Source organism: Xenia sp. Carnegie-2017, unplaced genomic scaffold, assembly GCF_021976095.1.
Source record: "Xenia sp. Carnegie-2017 unplaced genomic scaffold, XeniaSp_v1 HiC_scaffold_20, whole genome shotgun sequence".
Classification (NCBI taxonomy): domain Eukaryota; kingdom Metazoa; phylum Cnidaria; class Anthozoa; order Malacalcyonacea; family Xeniidae; genus Xenia; species Xenia sp. Carnegie-2017.
The window spans coordinates 7,450,175-7,470,188 of NW_025813483.1; the positions used below are offsets into that span (position 1 = coordinate 7,450,175).

The 20,014-nt window shown below is 34.8% G+C and overlaps 2 protein-coding genes across 2 annotated transcripts in view; both read right to left on the minus strand.

Annotated features, from left to right (window-relative positions):
- Positions 1 to 329: 329 nt before the first annotated feature.
- Positions 330 to 6,926, minus strand: LOC124441004 (dnaJ homolog subfamily C member 8-like). Its single transcript, XM_046991423.1, has 8 exons — positions 6,897 to 6,926; positions 5,687 to 5,753; positions 3,182 to 3,276; positions 3,042 to 3,110; positions 1,904 to 1,995; positions 1,427 to 1,502; positions 730 to 852; positions 330 to 638 (listed from the first exon to the last, which is right to left on the minus strand). The coding sequence occupies exons 3-7, from the start codon at positions 3,215 to 3,217 to the stop codon at positions 730 to 732; spliced, it is 396 nt and encodes a 131-aa protein (XP_046847379.1). The 5' UTR covers positions 3,218 to 3,276; positions 5,687 to 5,753; positions 6,897 to 6,926; the 3' UTR covers positions 330 to 638.
- The window catches only part of LOC124441001 (zinc finger MYND domain-containing protein 11-like), a 71,196-nt gene continuing 56,071 nt past the window's right edge, over positions 4,890 to 20,014 (minus strand). The window contains exons 13-14 of the mRNA XM_046991419.1: positions 19,426 to 19,435; positions 4,890 to 5,308 (exon numbers count right to left, since the gene is read on the minus strand). Of these exons, the coding sequence (XP_046847375.1) occupies positions 5,230 to 5,308; positions 19,426 to 19,435 (89 nt within the window). The 3' untranslated portion in view covers positions 4,890 to 5,229. The remainder of the gene's footprint in view (positions 5,309 to 19,425; positions 19,436 to 20,014) is intronic.

Consider the following 20,014-nt stretch of genomic DNA (forward strand, 5'->3'; position numbering starts at 1 on the left):
CTCTATGTTTTTGTACAAACCTCTCCCTACGGGTTCGTTCTGTAAAAAAGAACTTCGGTCCGATATTTTTCTGTAAAGACCTCCAGCTCATTTAATGAGGGCTTAATATATTGTAATATAACATTACACAATTTCCACAGATGTAGTCCTGGGTTCCAGTCCTCCAGTGTTGGCTGCTTTTATCCGGAAATCTTTATTTGAGCCGTTGGTACTCAGGAAATACACATTTGATCCAAAAACTAATTCAGAAATTGCTAAATAACTTTTTGAGATCGAACAAAATGAATAAAAACTACACTACCGCTTAGAAATAAATTTACCAAAACTCGTTCGATTTGCGTTCTAATTGCCATATTAAAGTAATAAATACGTTTACTTTATTTGAAATTGCCATTGTCTTTTAAAACGTAACAGAAGCAAGTCTGCTAAATCTAAAACTTGGACCATCATCTTGACTTTCCACAATCAGCTTCCAACGTACATTTGAAACCCTCATTAAAACTTTATTAAGATGTAAAATTTTACATTAAAGGTCAAACGGCGGTATGACAAGAAGAGGAAATCACCAAAATTCATTTTGTCGTAATGTACCGCGAGGCGGCAATTTCATGGTGGTCGGTCGGGAGAAAGTTTGCGCCCTATACATATATATATATATATATATATATATTTTTTATATATATATACAATAGAAAAGATTCATAAAAACTATGATACAATAATACCAACTTATAATCTCTTTTCTGGATTGAGTTTGGGTGGTTTCAGTAACTTCCCTCCGCTCGTTTTCTTTGTCTTTTTCTTGCCTTGTTTGAAATCTCTCCAACTGTTTACGCGGTCCTGACGACTTTCCTAATAAGCATAGATTAAGATTGCAGAGATCATTGCTATTTTTGGCAGTAACCTTATATTGCATGTGATTGGCCACGTCCCGTAGCACCATGGCAACGTTTTGGAAGAGAGAAAACGTGTAGAATTGGTTTTAAGGAGACATAACAGGTTTCTATTCTTTTACTATTTTTTCCAACAAAACGCACCAAATGAAAAACGCATTTTTCAAATCTTTAGAAATTATATTTAAAAGTATGGACAGTTAGGTGCCTATGTGATACCCGGGGGTCACGCTATCATCGGAGTTTAAGTCTTCGCCTACAATAAGGATAAGAACGAGAATCTGATCTCAATGCATCAAACTCTATGGTGAAAACTGATCAGGTTCTGGCAGTGCGCTCTTTCTACATTTTTAAAGTTGGTTTCTATGTGACTTTGTACATGTTGATAATATGGTTAAAAATTATTATTTACTTAAAGCTGACCAATTGTGTTAATGGATGGTGTTATGTATCCATGGAGAATGGTGAAGAAAAAGAAGGGAATTCTTAAAAATTGAATGTGCTCTCTATGTAAGCAATCACAGCTCTAGTACCTCCCATTTTTTGTCCCATTCCTTTGATTTTTTCGCATCTTCTTCGATTTTAATCTCCTGCTCCCTCTGTCGTTTTCTGCACAAGAAAAAAATCCACATTGTAAAAATATGTACACAATAGCGCACGTGACAAATAAATATATTGTCACAACATTGTTTCGAGTTGGTATCCTTTAAAGTGAAAATGCGCTCGGTGTCAGAGCCGGCGAGATTAAATTTCGGGATTGGGGAGATCTTGTTTCAGTGCCCAGTGGCGTCATGATTTTAAACATTTGCGACTGCACAAAATGTGTGCAACCTGTCTTGAAAGTCGAAATATTTAATTTCATCTCAATTTTTGGTCATTTCTCAAGTCAAGTTGAAGGACTAGACAATAATACCCCGTCCCTCCTCCTCTCCCCTAGGAAGGCCTGCTCGGTGCTCTAGCAATAATACTCATCTCTCAAGTCAACTACGACGAGAATTAAATAAACCTACCTTTCCACAGCATCTCTTTGATTTAAATGTTTCCTTCTCAGCTCATAATCAGCGAACAGTTTAACAGTAGTGTTACGAACAAACTTCTTATACTAAGGAAAAAAACAACCCTATTTTACACATCGGCTAATTTGTTCTTTGCAGGTTTTAGCAATACAAATAAAACCTTTAAGGCATAAACCAATTTCATATCATGCAGTTTGTAAAATAAGAACAATACAACGCGATCCCGGCATGGTCCGAGTTGCTATTAGACTGTGCAAACTGATCTGAGCTCAACCAATTAAAACAAGAGAATGTGCATGTTAGATGAAAACTAAAACATCGGTCTTAAAGTTACCTGTTTCAATTTTTATTTTGTTAAGTCCTTATTAACTGAGCGCAAAGTCTTTATGGAAAAATATCGCACCGAAGTTGTTCGAGCAGAACAAGCCCGTAGGGCGTGGTTTGTACCAAGAAACGGAGGTCCGATATTTCTTAGTAAAGACTGAGCAAGCGAGGTTAATAAAACGTTTAATATATGGCATTATTTGACCTAAAACGAAACTTTTTTCTTTTCTAGTCCTTCCTGTTTTGGCTTCACTCCTTTAGTTTCTTCATTAAAAATAAATCGTTTGAAATTGTGTTTTCTGGATAACAAAACTCACTTCCCAGTGTTTTTTCGTAAGACTGACATTCGTACATGAACATTTTGTCGTTTTTTGTTTAACAAAACGTTTGCTGTTTGCTTTACAAAGTTTGTTTACATTTATTTGTAGTGTAAAATTACGCGTATTGGACCGTGGTCCACAAAAGGAAAGTAGTGGACCGCCAAAAATGTTTCCGAGCCAATCGAAGCGTGCCATTTTACGGGAAGTGACGCTTGTCATACGATAAAAATGAAATAAAAGCAGTTTCAGGTGTTTGTAAAGCTCAGAGAAGTTGGGAATGGGAAAACTCTAGACCTTCGATCTAAAGTTTGGAAAGATCTGCTCGTGACTTCTCCCAAACATCTCCTCAGTTTGCAGAAGTACAAACACAGTACACAACTCTCATTTTTTAAATAATGTTAAGTATCAGTTCACACTTAAATATTAATTGCTTTCGATCAGACAGGAAACGCGAAAAAAGAATAGCTATCAAATAAATAACGTCATACCAAGTCCGGATCGTCTTCTTCGATTGAACTTTTTCCTTCTTTTTTCGCTTGTTTACGTTTCTCTGTCAACTTCAAAGAAGAATATTTGTCATCTCTTTTTAAAAAAAGCCCGACTAAGATTATACAAGAAATTAAGTTACTTTCTGTTCAGCTAAAGCTTTTCCTTCATCAATCATTTCCTTTACTTTGACGATCTCTTTCTCGTCGTTGATCAGTTTGTACGCTTTGCTTAGTTCTACACGAATAAGTATGGAAATAATTATATTTGGAGCAATCGATACTTCATGTAACAAACAAATTTAACCGGGAGCGGATGAAGGCCAGCTCACAAGTGAGCATGTTTAAATTTACGTCGGAAACAATCCTCGTCCGTAATATTTTAAATTATTTCACAGAAAAGCCTTTCGAACATACCGAATTCATTCGTATTTTCTGATTAAAACGTCTATTGGTGAACTACGATAGACCCGCTCGATAGCTCGATGTTTTCATCCGAGAAATCGATATGATCAATTTCATTATGATTATTAAATTATTCCAATGTTTGTCGGTGTTATACAACGAAAGGCCTAAAAACGGCGGCGCTATGCTATCCGTCGTTACATTGGACAGAAATATACATCGCATGTTTGACAAACTTCTGGTTTGCAGGAGCGCCATAGGTTATGATACAAACGGTGTACCGTTATCAATACGTTTTGCAGGTAGTATATTTTAAATTCATAATGATATACTTTGCATGAGATATTTCTCGACTGTGATTGGTTGATTGCAGTGCAGTTTATGTTACTGAGCGCAGGCAATATAGTGTGCAGGGTGCATAACTACGGTGGCTCACAAGGGCCACCACACAAAATAAAAATATTAATACACACACAAAATACATTATACACACACAATATAAAAATACACACACAAAATAAAAATACACACAAAAATAAAATACACACGCAAAATACATTATACACACACAAAATAAAAATACACACACAAAATAAAAATACACACACAAAATAAAAATACACACACAAAATATGATTGCGGGCGCTTGCAGTGTCGGATGGTCTGACTATCATATTATCAGTTTGTAATCAGATATATGTAATTCACTAATTGTGATTTTAACATGTGGTCGACTTGTCGTCGTATTTAACTGTTTCAACTGCGAAACATTTGAAATTACATTTGGAAAGGAATCGAAAGCAAGCTCTTGCATAATCTTGGCATAATTATGTTTTGTGCCAACTGTGGTGCACAATCACTTGACGAAGCTTCTTTTTGTCACAAATGCGGTGTGCGTTTGGGAAGATTAACTTTGCCAAAATGTTCTGAAGCGTCAATGACGAGTAGCGTCTCTTCAAGCAGTTGCCCTTCGAGCTCTGCAAGTCCGTTAACTTCAACTTCAAGTACCCCAAAGCTGTTTATAACAAATACAGGACAGGCTAGAGCAATAATGTCCTTTCAAAGGACAACACATTAACCTTAATTTTAACCAGAATACGGGGAGCAATATCGTAAGCAACTTTGAAATAATTGATCACAGTGAAATCAGTGAATTTTGTTATGTACTCTGGAAGTTGGAACCTTTAAGGCTGAAACACACTAGGCAGTCGCTTTAGTCGCGCGTCTAAAACTACCACTTTGCGTGGTTACTAAGCTAGTAGCGTAGTCGCGTCAGCTAGTCGCTTTGAAAGTTCAACATGTTGAACTTTTGACTTTGGTCGCTTCAGTCGCTTTACACTGATTGGCCAATAGATACATTTTAACTTCCTAAATGCATATCATACTCCCTGTCATAAGTATCATACGGAATTTATAGATTATACCTTGGAAAACGAAGGCAATATATAGTGAATTCACACTGGAATCTTTCAGTTTTTATATGACTTATCAAATAGGGACAATAGGAGCTACAAACTGGAACCCTAATGCACAACCTAAGTGCACAGAATAAGATTATCCACAATATCCGCGTAATGGACTATGATCATATTAGCGTGTTTTAACTGGCTTGTTCTCTTTTCTCCACATAGTAGTCTGTACTGAGTAAATATTCATATATTAGTAGCTGTAATAAAGGCCAAAATAAAGAGTTTAAGTGATAATCTGTGTCTGTAACAAACTAAAATCACCGCCATGTTCAATAGACGCCACGGTAAAAGTCGCGATGGTCGCTGCATGTGTGTTCCTAGCGTTCAAGCGACTGACGCGTGCGCATCAATTCGCTTTGGACGCGCGACTGAAGCGACTGCCCAGTGTGTTTCAGCCTTTAGAACTTTGAAAACAAATGCGATCAATTACGAGCAATTCCGAGTAAGCCGACACTGCAAGCGCCCGCAATCATATTTTGTGTGTGTATTTTTATTTTGTGTGTGTATTTTTATTTTGTGTATAATGTATCGTGTGTATTTTTATTTTGTGTGTATTTTATTTTGTGTATGTATTTTTATTTTGTGTGTATTTTTATTTTGTGTGTGTATTTTTATTTTGTGTGTGTATTTTTATTTTGTGTGTGTATTAATATTTTTATTTTGTGTGGTGGCCCTTGTGAGCCACCGTACATAACCTTTTGTTGAAACTCAACTGTAGTTACCGCTCATGAACATTGTACTTTGTAACACTCCTAAGCTCGCGTACAAACTCACCATCAAAAGCACTTTGGGCGCGATCTCTATCGTCGGGGTTTTTATCAGGATGTATGAGTATCGACAGCTGGAAAAAATACCATAAATTTTATAAAGAATTTCACGTCGTAAATATGCTACGATCGCAAAGGAGAAAAATAGAGCAAGCCAAAATCTCTCGTAAAATAACAAAAAATGTATAGAGAAGTATGCGGTGACTATCTACTGCAAAATGGATATTTTTGCGCATTCCTCTGCAATTTGGCTAGAAAGGAATACAAAACACAGCATTGTTAAAACTAGGTGTGATTTCTAAGGTGCTGTTGAAATTATTCATTTATGGTCGTATCGTCCTATTTTTTTGGCGGTTTCAATTATATTGCCTTTAAATGGACCTTGTCCGTCTTAGCATAAAGTCTATATCCAGCATTGAACTAAAATACATGGAACGCTACCTGTGATATAAAACCCTAATAATTTTTTGAAGCCGTGATTTTACCACAGACACGCGAGACTTTACCCCAGAGTCCCTTGCACTCAAAAAAGTCCTCGTTACGTCAAAAAAGTTAGTTGTTCCAGACTTTTGGGAAGTACAAGGTCTATTAAAAAGACCATTTTAGCCAACTTTAAACCATCATAAAAATGGCACAATTCGACCAAACTAAAAATGACAATTGAATTTAATATCGCGAATAAAACGTTTTGCAGACAGGAGCACTTTAATTAAGCAAAACAAATTGCAATTTTTTGATAATAGAGCAAACTTACAGAATATTTTCTTCAATAATGTATAAAAGTAAGACAATTTAACAAAAAAATTTGACTTCACTCCCCTAAACAGACTGTTTACCGTGTAAGGAATATTTTAACTCCTCCCCCCAATTTCAGCAAAACAAATCAGTAGCACATTTCAGCTGAGTTTTTCAGGGCAATGTTTCAAAATTTCTACAGTACTTTCGATGGCTTCACTAACACACTGCCCGTGATTTTTAAACTCATGACCAAACACTTTAAACACACATCCGAACAGATAATATATTGCATATACATTTGTCATCATCTAAATTACAAGAAAAAACTAATTTTACATTCAATATGATATACTTTACTGTAAAATTTTGATGTATGATAGAGCTTTGCTTGCTTTATAATTATTTTAAAACCCTGGTTCAAACAACTGAGGATGAGGGTTGCTTTTTGGTATGAGCAAACAAAACAAGCAAAATCTTACCTGTGAAAGCGAGATGTTCCTTTTTGTGCACATTATGATATTCAACAATTGAACGATTAAAGTGTTGGCATTAAAAGAGAAATGCCAAAAAAGATATTGTGTTTGTTTTTAATAAATTCTATATAATTTACTACAGGCAACAGGGGGGGTCGAGAATAATTTTTCTCTGCAAAGCGAACATTTCAGCGGAAATAGGTCAATTGGCATCCATTTTTGGGCATCATCGCCCCAGTCCACTTAGCCCATCGAGTTATTATAGAACTCAATGGTCAAAACCAAAAAACTCTGATCTCCAACACTAAATACCCTCCCTTCAAATGATAAACGATAAAGGTGGAAACACCTCTGCTCTTAAGATGAGCATGTGTTACTCATATACCCCCAAACATAAAGGTGGAAACTAGTCATGAGTCAATCGAGGAAAAATCACATTTGCCGATCCGATAAATTCCGATCCGATATAAAGGCATATCGGCCGATTTATCGGTAGCAGCCGATAAATGAAAAACAAGAAATTTTCAAATCTTTAACGTTCGAAATTTTTACAGCTCTAACTATATCTATCGGAAGCCGATTTACGTCAATAAGTTCGGCCGATAACCAATATGCATAAAAATAGACGATTATCGGCTTTTACCAATCAATTTCCGATAATCGGCTCAGCACTAGTGGAAACACCACTGCTCTTAAGATGAGATTGTGTTACTTATACACCCCCGCCCCAATTATAAAGGTGGAAACACCACTGCTCTTAAGATGAGATTGTGTTACTCATACACCCCCCGCCCCAATCATAAAGGTGAAAACACCACTGCTCTTAAGTTGCGTAAGCATGTGTAATTAATATATACCCTCCCAATTATAAAGGTGGAAATGCCACTGCTCTCAAGATAAGCATATGCAACTAATATATCATATTCAAACAACATCCACTAACTAAGAGAAAAGGGCCCACCACAACAAGATCTACGAATGTGGTGCACAAAGTATTTACACTAAAATCACTTGATTACTGGTAGATTATGAATATTAATTCTATTTACCCTTCTGTACTGCTTTTTTATTTGTTCAGGAGTGGAATCAGGGGATATCATAAGAACCTGAAAAACATAATAACACTTATACACGTAATAAAAACACTTATAAAAACGTAATAACACAATACACTTTTCATTATGAAATACTTTACTCAATAAAAAATCACTAAAACCAGATACATAATCAACAAACCAACCCTACATAAGCCACTTGCCAATCCTACATAACCAACAAGCCAACCCTATAAAACCAACAAGCCAACTCTATATTGCAAAATACACAAGTTAAACTTACGTAATTAACAACCCTATGTCTTTAACAAACCAAACCTACATAATCAACAAACCAACCCTTAAATAACCAAAAACAGCCATATCCAACAGAAAACAAACCTACTTTACCTAATAAACACACTAACCCTACAAAACCAAAAAGCAACAGACATAACCAACAATTTTCGACAAAAATAAACAAACAACATATTGATTGCCCTCAAACGAAATTACAAGACCATTGTTTTTCAATCATCCCAGATCTCAGGATAATTTACAGATAAACTTAAATATGTAGATACTCTACTTGATCACCTCAAAGGGATTCAAGTTAAGATAAGTGGAGCCTGGTTTCAATAATCTGTCAATCTGTTGCTTGCTTGTCAACACTGAATCCCTCTGTTCTATAGTTTTCACCTAAAATAATGACAAATTCTTATTACTGAAGATTCCCCAATATTTACCTAGTCAGTTCATAAGTACACACATAAATGTATTTTTTGTACATATAGTACAGATGAGAAATCAACTATTTGTTCTGAAAATGATTATATTGTCTTTATGATAAAATTTTTCACAGCAAATGACATTATACATGAGTATGTTGGAAGCAAGGAGGGTAGGGGGTCACTTCTTAAGAAACAGGGGAATAGTGCCTTTTTTAACATTTTCAGTAAGCACAATGTCAATCAATATTTGATTTTAAAATTTCCACAATGCCCCTCACCCCTTTTATGAGGGTCTGAAAATTGAATTTTTTTTAGTACCAACATGGATATCTGGGTTTTGGATTTGGTATTTCTATTGACAATGAAGTTACCCAAATATGTATGTAGTTGGCTTTTCATGTCCCACGGTCAAACACAACACAATTCCAAAGCTTAATGTCTGTCCATGTTTAAATCAAAAGTTGCTTTTAAAATCATTAAAGTACATGTAACTTCAATTTTTCAATTTATTAACAATTACAAAGTTGCTTAATAATTTAATAACAATTGATGACGTTGCTTAATTGTTACTGTTCATACAATAACATCACTGATTAATAATGCTCTAAGTCAGTATACCCTCAAATCCAATAATGTGTAAAAACTATCAAAAATGTTCAACTCACAAATTCAATCATAAGTAAACATAATTATAATAGTATTACATATGCTAAACATGTGTTATTTAATGAACAAAAATAGAAAACTACTAACTTCATTAATTCCTATTCTAGTTCTGAAAAATGTTGTATCATACAAAAAAATAAAATTAGCATTCAAAGCCAAATTTTACTATCTCATGGATACCAGCCACAAATTTCAAATGCAACTTTTATAGCCTTTCAACAACCTTAAATTTAAGGAAAAGAGGATGATGGAAACAGTTGTATTTTAAGTGCTGAACGACAGCAATAACTCTAAATTCTTGCTTGTCAATACTGAGCCCCTCTATTCATTACTTACATACCTAGTGGTTAGAACTTTTTTTGATAAATATTTGCAGATTAGGCTAGGAAGAAGTAAAAGGCCAATTGCTGATCACTTCAAAATTGGGCAATTTATTGTCATTGTTGTTTATTTACCAATAGGTTAGCTCAGACTTATTTTTTGACAAGATCTCAAAAAGGAAAGCTAAAAAATATCAACATAGGGCAGTCTCAGGAATGCAAATGTACTCAAATGTATTGCATTTTGTTACTTTTTTGTTTTTTGCTTAGCAACTTGAGGGCACTAAAACTTGCCACTTGATAAATCTTGTGGGAAAAATTGCTGTTCTATGGAAAAAGTAATAGTGCCTTGTAACTGCTCAGAATTGGCCAGCAAGAAGAGCAATTATAACAAGAGTTGTTTTAATGATAATGGGGACATCAATTTATAGAGCTTGTGTAAGTTTAAGCAAAATGTCACAAATTAGAATAAAATCTGAGACAAGTTTCGGTCATTTTCATCTTAAACAATGAAATATTAAAGTAACTCAAGTCTCACTGACTCAAGCACTTATCTTCTAAGGCTTCATCAATGATTCAGTCTGAAAGTCATTAATAACTTAAACAGGATTGCAGATATTTTAAGAATGAAAGGAGTCTAACGATTTTAGTGACTTGACAGACTTTACTTGAGTTGACAAGTTATGAATAATAAACAACGAAAAACAAGATTAGCATTAGATGATTAGAATCGACACAACAACAAATAATGCAATAAACAAGCAATATACTGCTTGAAATTTTTGTTGCACACAATTCCTTATTTAATTGGCTAAATTGCGGAATACCCGTCCACTTGGTTTTAGTGTTAGGGTTAAGGTCAAGTTTATGTTATAGGTGGACGGGTATTCTGCGATTACTCACTTATTTCACTTTAAGTGTCGAAAGAAAGCTTTACCTCTTCCATAAAGTTTTGAAGTTTATCTTCAGCGGTGACTTGGCCTGATGATTCCGCCATCTTGATTACCTCTACGATATAGTCTTCACTGCGCATGCGTCACATTTAAATTATTTTACTACTACTTTTTTCGTTATACCACTCTAGGTTTACGAATATTAAAAAACACTTGAGAAAAACGACGATTTTTTTGAAAGCAAACATGTTTCGACATTATCAGAATTGCTTACAACTAAGAAACGCAAGGCTGAACTTGATGTCGCCTTCCTTAAAGATTGCAATTCACTTGGAGTTTTTCCAAAGTTCCTGTGTTTTCCACTGCCTAATGTTGACAAACATCTTCAAGCCTCTCCTTCATGTAAAAACAAATTCTCACCTTCCTGTTTTAAAATCATCGACACTGATCAATCCACTTTCTCACTCAAAATCAAGGAAGCTCTACACATTAATAAAACTAATCCCGATTTAAATATCCAAGTTCACCACTACAACACTATATTTACTTTATAATAATATTTTTTGTTATAAGTTCTTAATACTTAATTTTTTTTTTTTCTCCTTTTTGTAAATATTTTATTATTTTTTAACTTAATTATATTCCTATTCATTGTAATTAATTTATTCATATCATATTACTTATCATATTACTTAACACTAACCATTCTGCACTGAAGATGGCATTCTGATAATGTCGAAACATGTTTGCTTTCAAAAAAATCGTCGTTTTTCTCAAGTGTTTTTTAAAATTGCTGCTAATTAGAATTTACGAATATTCTTGCGCTGAATGTAAATCATTTAATTCCAGTTACATTGGGCCCTGGGGAGACCGCCCGCCACCTTTTCACATGGATTATAAAATACACAACCACGGAGAAAATTCAGAGACTAACTCTCGTCACCACACTGCAAAACCAATAACACACAATCCTGCTTTCGTATCTTAGACAGCGCTCACACTCCTTTCGTCCTTAAACTGAAAGAAGTCCTTTATATCAAATTATCATGAAACGTAAACCTAAACTTAACAAACAAATACAACATCTTAACATTATCTTCGACCTGTAAATAGCAATAATTATTACCTTATCAGAATATCAGCCTTTTAAAAATTTTCTTTGTTTTTTGTTTATTTGTAACACCTAACACAAATATTTCATACGGAGTGGCTATTCGTACGGCATAAATATTTATGTCTTAAAAACTTAAACAAAACTAACCTAAATTCTGACGTCATCCAAGGTAGTTGGTATATATATATATATATCTTGTATTGAGGAATGGGGAATCCCTTGCATGACGTCACAAAGTTAAGTCGTTCCAGACTTTTCGAACGACAGACAAGATCCATTAAAAGGAAACTTTGTTAACTTTAAATAGCAATAAAAATGGAACGATTTGACAAACTTAAAAACGTTTTTCACAGACACGTTGAAAAACTTCACAAACCACAAATACCCATGCGACCAATTGTATCATTCTGTGGTTCGCTTACTTACAAACTCTCAAAGTACTTGACTGACATACTGCAACCACTTACAAGGAAATCAAAACACAAGCTACAATTCACTGAAACTTTCGTTAAAAAACTGAGCACTATACACCAGTATAGTGTTCACCAGTATTCTACTTAATCTGGGCACTTACGTGTACAAAAACCCTCATGACACAATCACAGCACTACATGCAGACGAGATTGATGACTTTCACACTTACATCAACAAACAGAACAGCCACATACAATTTACTAAAGATGTCGAAGAAAACGGAACTCTTCCTTTTCTCGACTGTTTGGTAAACATGACAATCAAAAACTACGAACAACAGTTTATCGCAAGCCAACACATATTGACCGACTACTAGACATATCATCTTACAACCCTACATCACACAAAGCCACCACAATCAGAACATTAACAAGACTTGCACAAATCATATGTGATTCACCGGACGCTCTACAAAACGAAAACAACTATCTCAAACGTGTTTTTGACAAAACAACTATAACTCTGACTTTATCAAACGCAACACTTACAAACCCAACGAACCCAACGAAACGAACAACTCAGTGACAACAGCAACGAAACCTTACATCACAGGTACGTCTGAGACTATTTCGCGTATCTTACGACCATACAACATACGTGTCGAACATAAACCAATCACAACGTTATGACAAGTACTAACGAACATAAAGGACAAAGAAGAACCCAACGAACGACAAGGTGCAGCTTACAAAACAAACTGCTCCGACTGCCACGCCTCCTATATCAGGGAAACTGGCAGGAACTTAAACATAAGACTTACTGAACACAAACGAGCTACTAAGAAACAAGACAAAACTAATCACATTGCCGAACATCACCGAATCACAAAGCACAATATTGACTGGGACTCGGCAAAATGCATTACTTACAGTACTGACTATAGACAACGGCTTACATTAGAAAGTTGGTGTACCAACTTCGAGCAAACCACCCTGAACAGATCACAGCAATTACCGGCACCTTACAAACGACTTATTCACAATACAAACAAACGATCAACTAAAAACATTACACTTCACACTGATTCACAATGACAATACGCAATTGACACCCACACATTACAACTAAAAACATAACACCTAAATCACATATCACAACTAAAAATATTTCACTTCACACTCATTCACAATGAGAATACACATTTCCTGTACACACAATACAATGACGTAACAACCAGATAACAAATACGGCTAACCTGATGTTTACTCCTCATTTGACTCTGAAGATGACTAACGCTAAGGTTGTCGAAACGTCAGTCAACAACAACAAAAACAGTCCTTCTTAGGACTATACCAACCTGGACGATCTACATTTACAAACATGTAGAGTTGAATCATCACGCACTGCAATCTGCATCATTCATATTCGTGTCGTTTGAGCTTCATATGATCAAATCCTACTTAAACTGCAACACTGTATCAGTTTAACGAGCTTTAAAGGAGGCATAAACATAAGAATACGACAATATTTTCTACCATAGTCAGGTACACTTTTATTTATTACGTGGCAAACAAAAATAGAAAACTTAATTTATAAATTTTTACCTGAATAATCTAGTGTTGACACTAACTTAAAGGTAAATCATTAAATTTGATAAAATATAGTTAAACCTAAGGTCAGTGATTATCATCGTTTTTACAATAACTTCGTTTTCTAGAAATGCTTTCAGTGTAAAATGTGACCGTCTCCATGCAGTATATAACATGTGATATAACATGTACCAAGACTACACCGAAAGTTCTGAAAAGAACTGTTTTAAAAGTTTTAAAGTGTTTATGAAACGAAATTTCACAGGAGTGAAATTTTTGGTATGAATCAAAAGTTCACAATGCGCTGAGTACGATGAGCGTTTAACTTTTTTCGTATATGTTGTTTTTCAAAAAACCTTGTGTAAGTTGTGGAATACAATAAAGTGTTTAGGGTATTAACCAGCATGATATACTGATTTCTTGTTATTCTTTTGAAATATGCACTAAGTGACGGTTTAAAAGCAATTTCAGACAAAATATTTGTTGAAAATGAACAACCATCTATTCAAAATAAGAATAACAACTTAAGGACTTAAGAAAAAAAAACTTAAAATGTTAAGTTTTAATGAAAAAAAAAGTTTTAAAATGTTAAGTAAGGGCCCTCACTAGATTTCTCTTTGATTACTTAAGTATTTCTACCATAAATTAACGTCTGCTACGATTAATAACATTTCAATCGGATCATTAAGTTGATAATGACTGTATGCTTCCATTATTTTGAGAGAAAAAGCAGAAGATACGAAATTTGGCATCTGTGTATACATCAGCACAGGATATATTTGAAAGAAGGTGTGTGCCAATTGATGAGACCCACTCTATTTCTTCATGTTTTCTACACTTCACAACTGTTTTTTACGCATTTGCAAATTGATTGCATTCAACCTCCAGGGAATCATCGATTTATGTGGCTCGCCCACAACAGCATTAATAAAATATTCTTTTGTATTTAACCACCAACATGGTTGCCCTGATGTAACATGCAAATATGAAATCCACCTATAGTGCGAGGAGCATGTTGTTTAATTCATCACCAACCGTTTGGATGTCTTATACGTAACAAACATCACACTTGCATTTGAATTCATAAATAACAGAACTTGTGGAGAAAGCATGCAGAACACAATAAAAACTTTATCGGACCACAAAATGCCAGTTTATACTTAAAGCTATATACTCTCGTCAATCGGATAGGCCAGTTAAAGAATATAAAGGAAAGGAAGTTTTACGCGGCAAAGTTAACATGCATATATTAAGCAAGGTCAATACTTCCACCGACACCTAAAGATGCCCTGCCTGCCTGGGGCGGATCTAGGATTTTTCAAACATCAGTCATAAAAAGTCGGAGGCACTCTGCACCTGGAGGGGGGGGTCTGAGGCATTTCAGGACCTTGGAAATGCCATTTTTAGCGTTTTAGAGCAATGCAAAATATATTTTGTGGGCTTCGTTTTTGCGTAAATACAAAACATTTTGCTTACGTTTTTTTTCAAAAAAAAACCACTGAAGTGAACAATACTTGAATATTTTGCCTAATATTTAGGCTCATTATCATGCCAAATATATGACTCATTAGCATGTCTAGGGACATAAAATTTAATTTACAATAATGCTATTCCAAAAAAGATATTGTCTTTAAAAATTTCTACCAAGTTGTCTGGCATAGACCCACCAGAGACCCCCATTCAAACCTCTATGTAATGAGTTAAGTTAGAAATTTGGTACTACAAGGGACAGTTCATAGATGTAGAAAACCTCAGACTTCAAACCATGCAAGTTTATTTTAACCCTTTACCCATCTCCACATACAGTGCCAGCAAATTCACCTTTTGAGGAAAAACTCAAAATCTTTTCTGCCAAGGATTAAGCAAAAATTATCAGAGTGAAAATTTGCAATTCAGGACAGTTTAATGCCATTAATGTCTATTAGGCATTTCACTAGACTATTATCTTCTGTCATCATCATCATCATATCTTTTCGCTTGCGCGTGCTGTAGCAATCAGTCGAAATCAGGGACGGCACGTGAAGCCTTGCTACTTGTCCCCCACCAAATTTCCCTCACATGGCTTTGGTCAACCCGGGCTAGGTTTACAGACACATTGCCAAATGTGCCACGAGCCGGGATTGAACACGCGCCGTCTGTCATTAACCATTCAGCCACCCGCCCCATCTATTATCTTCTGTAAGTATATGCAAGATGTGCTATGTAGCAATTACCAGTAGCATTGTATTTGCCTATACAAACAGAATGTAACCAACATGCCTTCAATCATATATTTACATGAATGTTAAAATTGGCACACGTGTCATGCTTACTGGTTATGATAAATCTTTTCATATGATCAAAGCTCGTTTAAATGTAAATCTGAAATAAGTTAGTTTAGAAATTATAATGATCATCAGAAAAAGTACCTAGTGATCATGAAAAATACTTTGCTGTTTTGCCAAATTTCAAGGTTTATCTGCATACATAGGAACACATTTTACTTTCTAGAAAATGCTTTTCATACATTAATAGCCCTTTGTAATTTATGGCAAACAATCTGGTATGAACCTAAGATCAACACACCTTGACATCTCTGCATGAGGTGTTTGGTTAGAAAAGGGGACAATATGTGACATGGGACAACATTTCATGTATGTGAAATACTCAGTTTAATACCATTCCAGTCAAATTGTCAAAATAAAAAGCCTCATGGATCAGAAAAGACTCAAAATCACAGGTTATAGTAAACAGCTTCACATGTAACCAATGTTAGTTTTCTCAAATCTTAAACAAAGTGTAGTATAACTGTCCAATGATTGAATGATCAATGATCATAAACTGAAAAGCGCCAAACATTTGTTTATGATAAAGTAAATAATAGTATGGCGCCTTATGGCTACAGATTTTTTGTCCATTGAAATATATTTGCAGGAATGTAGGATTTCGCTGCCATATAACGGCCACGATTCACCAAGCACTAAAGAAATCATAGCTAAAAGTCTTTCGGCAACAACAATTTTAGAAGCATCAATCTGCTTACCATACGCCACGTGAAATAATGACGTTCTTACAACGTTACGGTAATGTCCAAAGCATCGCTGAACGTTCGAAGAACGTTGTGTGAATGTTTGGTCCAACCTAAACAAACCACAACTATCACAGAACGTTATGAGTACGTTCGTGTTAGCTGGGCGGCAAGCCGGGATCATGTAAACATCCCTAAGTCTAAAAGGCTGTTTACATGATCCCGGGTAACCGGGATTCTACGAGGCGTGAAATGATTTCGAGGGATTGAAAAGGGCCAAAACTTCAAGGTTATAAAAATTACAACTGTTTGTTAAGCGCCAATAGTCATTCCTATTGTAATTGCAAAATTGGCCAAATTGCTTGTTTTAATTTGAAATGTTTTGCGTAGATATATAAATTAAAATATTGTGAAATTGCTCGAGAAGATTTGTCTGATGATAAGTATTTAAGCATTTCTATTTGCCAAAATCATTTAACGCTTGGTTGAATCTCGGCTCCCGGGCTCATGTAATCAGCCCCTAAGCTAAGGCCTTTACTTATAATAAATGCTTTATATACGCATCCGTAATTTTATAATTCATGATGAATTTTTGGCAGGCATTTTTATGATAGATGAGTTAGACTGTTTTACGTTTTTTGTTAGGTGCATTCGGCATAGTTCTTCTAGACAACAACTACCAACAATGATTAACACACTTGAGATAATTTGTCTGCCAAAAAGTGTGAAACAATCCAACTCATCTTTTATTGGTTTGATGTAGTCTTTCCCTAAAATAACTTCCCTATGTAAGAGTGTTCAGTAAATGTGTTGAAAGATGCAATTCCCAGAGTGTTATAGTCAGCCAAAAAAATAAGTTATAGTCAGCCAAAAAGAAGAGGAGTTTTCTTGCATGGCAATGACATTACTTTGAAAAGTATTGCTCACTGCCAAAAACTATTTAACTCAATATTTGATTATTTTGTGAGCAGTTTGACTTTTTAGCTGGTTGCAAAGAAAACTTGAATAACGTAAGAATTTATTTAAGAAACTTGGTAATAGCCATGAAATTTTTTAACATTGTTGTCTTTAACGTTTGGAAAGTACTATTCTAATAGATGGATTTCAAAATAGCAAATACCATGGTGAATGGTGATAATAACAATGTAATAGTTCTTAAAAGAACTGTTTTAACCAGAACACTAACCCAACAATTCAAAGGAACCACTATTTACAGCTAGAAAGAGACACTATGCATTTCGGCAGACTACTCATCAGGTGTCAACGTCTGCTAAATGAGAACCTCCAAACCATGCTATATTTATAACGTTACAAAAGGTCAATGTCATCCTAATTTTTAGAGATGACACTTAAAACAGAGACAGATTAAACACGTAATCCTTTTGTCGGCAAAGGACAGGATTAGTCAAATTAATTAATACCGAGTCCATGACGCGTAGCTGGAAAAACGAGCGACATTTTTTAATAATTTTAAAGTTTTCATCAGAATAAGCATTGGCACAGCGAGTGTTGCTCAAAAAATGTTTTCGAATCGCTGAATCACATAGAATCGGAATTCTATTCAATTTGAAATCCATCTTTAAGTTTGCTATTTTGAAATCCATCTTTAAGTTTGTCACCACGACAAAGTCTCTGTTTCATTACTATTCTAATACTATATTTCATTGAAAATGTCAATGTTTTGTCTCTTTTCAAACATCTCTGCTGGGCATTATGAAGTGCCCATTTTGTAGTCATGCGATGTCACGAGAGTTGAAGGTCATTATTATGAATTTTCCCGTCTTCACTTTTTAAAAACTCACATGGCTAAATGTTTGTACAAAAAAGTCACCAATTAAGTCAAATACTGGGTAAACAAAAAAGAGGAACAAGCTCATTGTTTAAGAAAAATGTGTCTCTGAATTTTATCTCAATAAAATTTATTAACTTTGCTTGTTTGTATCACGTGCATCAATGCAGTCGCAGCTTTTAAAAAACTATATATTTCTAAAGATCTTTATTATATAAATGATGCGCTTTCTAACATTGAAAATGAAGAAAAACTTCAATGATGGAGAGATGTATACATTTTTTACTTGCAATATGAAAATACTGGTCATAAAACAGTTCATTCATACCACTGATCTGATAATAGACTGGATATGGCTTCTATAGGTATCAAAAATGAAGCCTAGTTATATATGCAAAATGCACTTCCAATTACCCACAAGAGATGCAAATTTCTATAGAAATGTATGGCGGATAACGTTTACAAACAAGGATGTTCGAATATTTAAGGCATTTTGCAAACTTCTAATAATCTGAAATATCTGTCATGGATAAAACAAGTTATTTAAATCAATTTGACATCAAAATTATAACGATACCTTCATTATATGGCAAGCGTCACTTCCGCCAAAATGGCACGCTTTGATTGGCTCGGAAACATTTTTGGCGGCTCATTATTTTTCCGTAATCGACTACGGTCCAAAACGCGTAATTTTACTGTCAAATGTTAACAAACTTCGTAATGCAAACAGGAAAATGCAAAATAAACGAGACTAAAAACCATTTACGAATGTCATTCGAAGGAAAAAAGTTAAACTATCCAAACGATACAATTTTAAACGATTTATTTTTTATGGACAAAAACTTAGAAAAGTGAAAACCAACTCGTAAAAACAGCAAGGACGAGAAAGAAAGCAAGCTTTATTTCGGGTCAAATAATGCCATATATTAATCCTTTTAGTAACCTCGCTTTCTCGGTCTTTACTGAGGGGCTGTTTACATGATCTCTGCTAACTGGGATTCAGTGAGGCGTGAAATGATTTCGAGGCATTGAAAAAAGACAAAACTTTAAGCGTTAAAATTACAACTGTTTGTTAAGCGCCACAAGTCATTCCTGCTTAATTTATAAATTAAGCCAAATTGGTTACTGTAATTTTAAATGTTTTGCGCAGTTATTAAATCAGAATATTGTGAAATTTCTCGGGAAGATTTATCTAATGACGAGTATTGAATCGTTTCCATTCGCAAAAATCATTTAACGCTTGGCTGAATCTCGCCTTACGGGCTCAGCCTGTACAAAAAGACATCGGTCCAATATTTCTCCGTAAAGACCTCGAGCTCGGTTAATAAGAGCTTAGTAAAATATCGACGTTCGTGCTCATGTGAAAATCACTCAATATTTTAAAACTTTTACAGGAAATTTCTGACGCAGACTTTTTAAACGTTAGTCTCATGACTAATCCGACTACTCCTAGATCCGCCCCTGGACAGGCTAGCTACATGTATGCATTGCGTACCTATTTTTGAGTTATGTTGGTAATAAAGAAATAAGAATTTTTTTGAATATAAGCAACAACTTATTATTGCAA

Excerpts from the sequence above, each read along its gene's own strand:
- LOC124441004 (XM_046991423.1), bottom strand. The coding sequence starts at position 3,217 with ATGATTGATGAAGGAAAAGCTTTAGCTGAACAGAAA. Across the intron at positions 3,111-3,181 it reads AAGCTTTAGCTGAACAGAAA|TTGACAGAGAAACGTAAACA; the intron begins GTAACTTAATTT and ends TCTTCTTTGAAG. Across the intron at positions 1,503-1,903 it reads CAAAGAGATGCTGTGGAAAG|AAAACGACAGAGGGAGCAGG; the intron begins GTAGGTTTATTT and ends TTTCTTGTGCAG.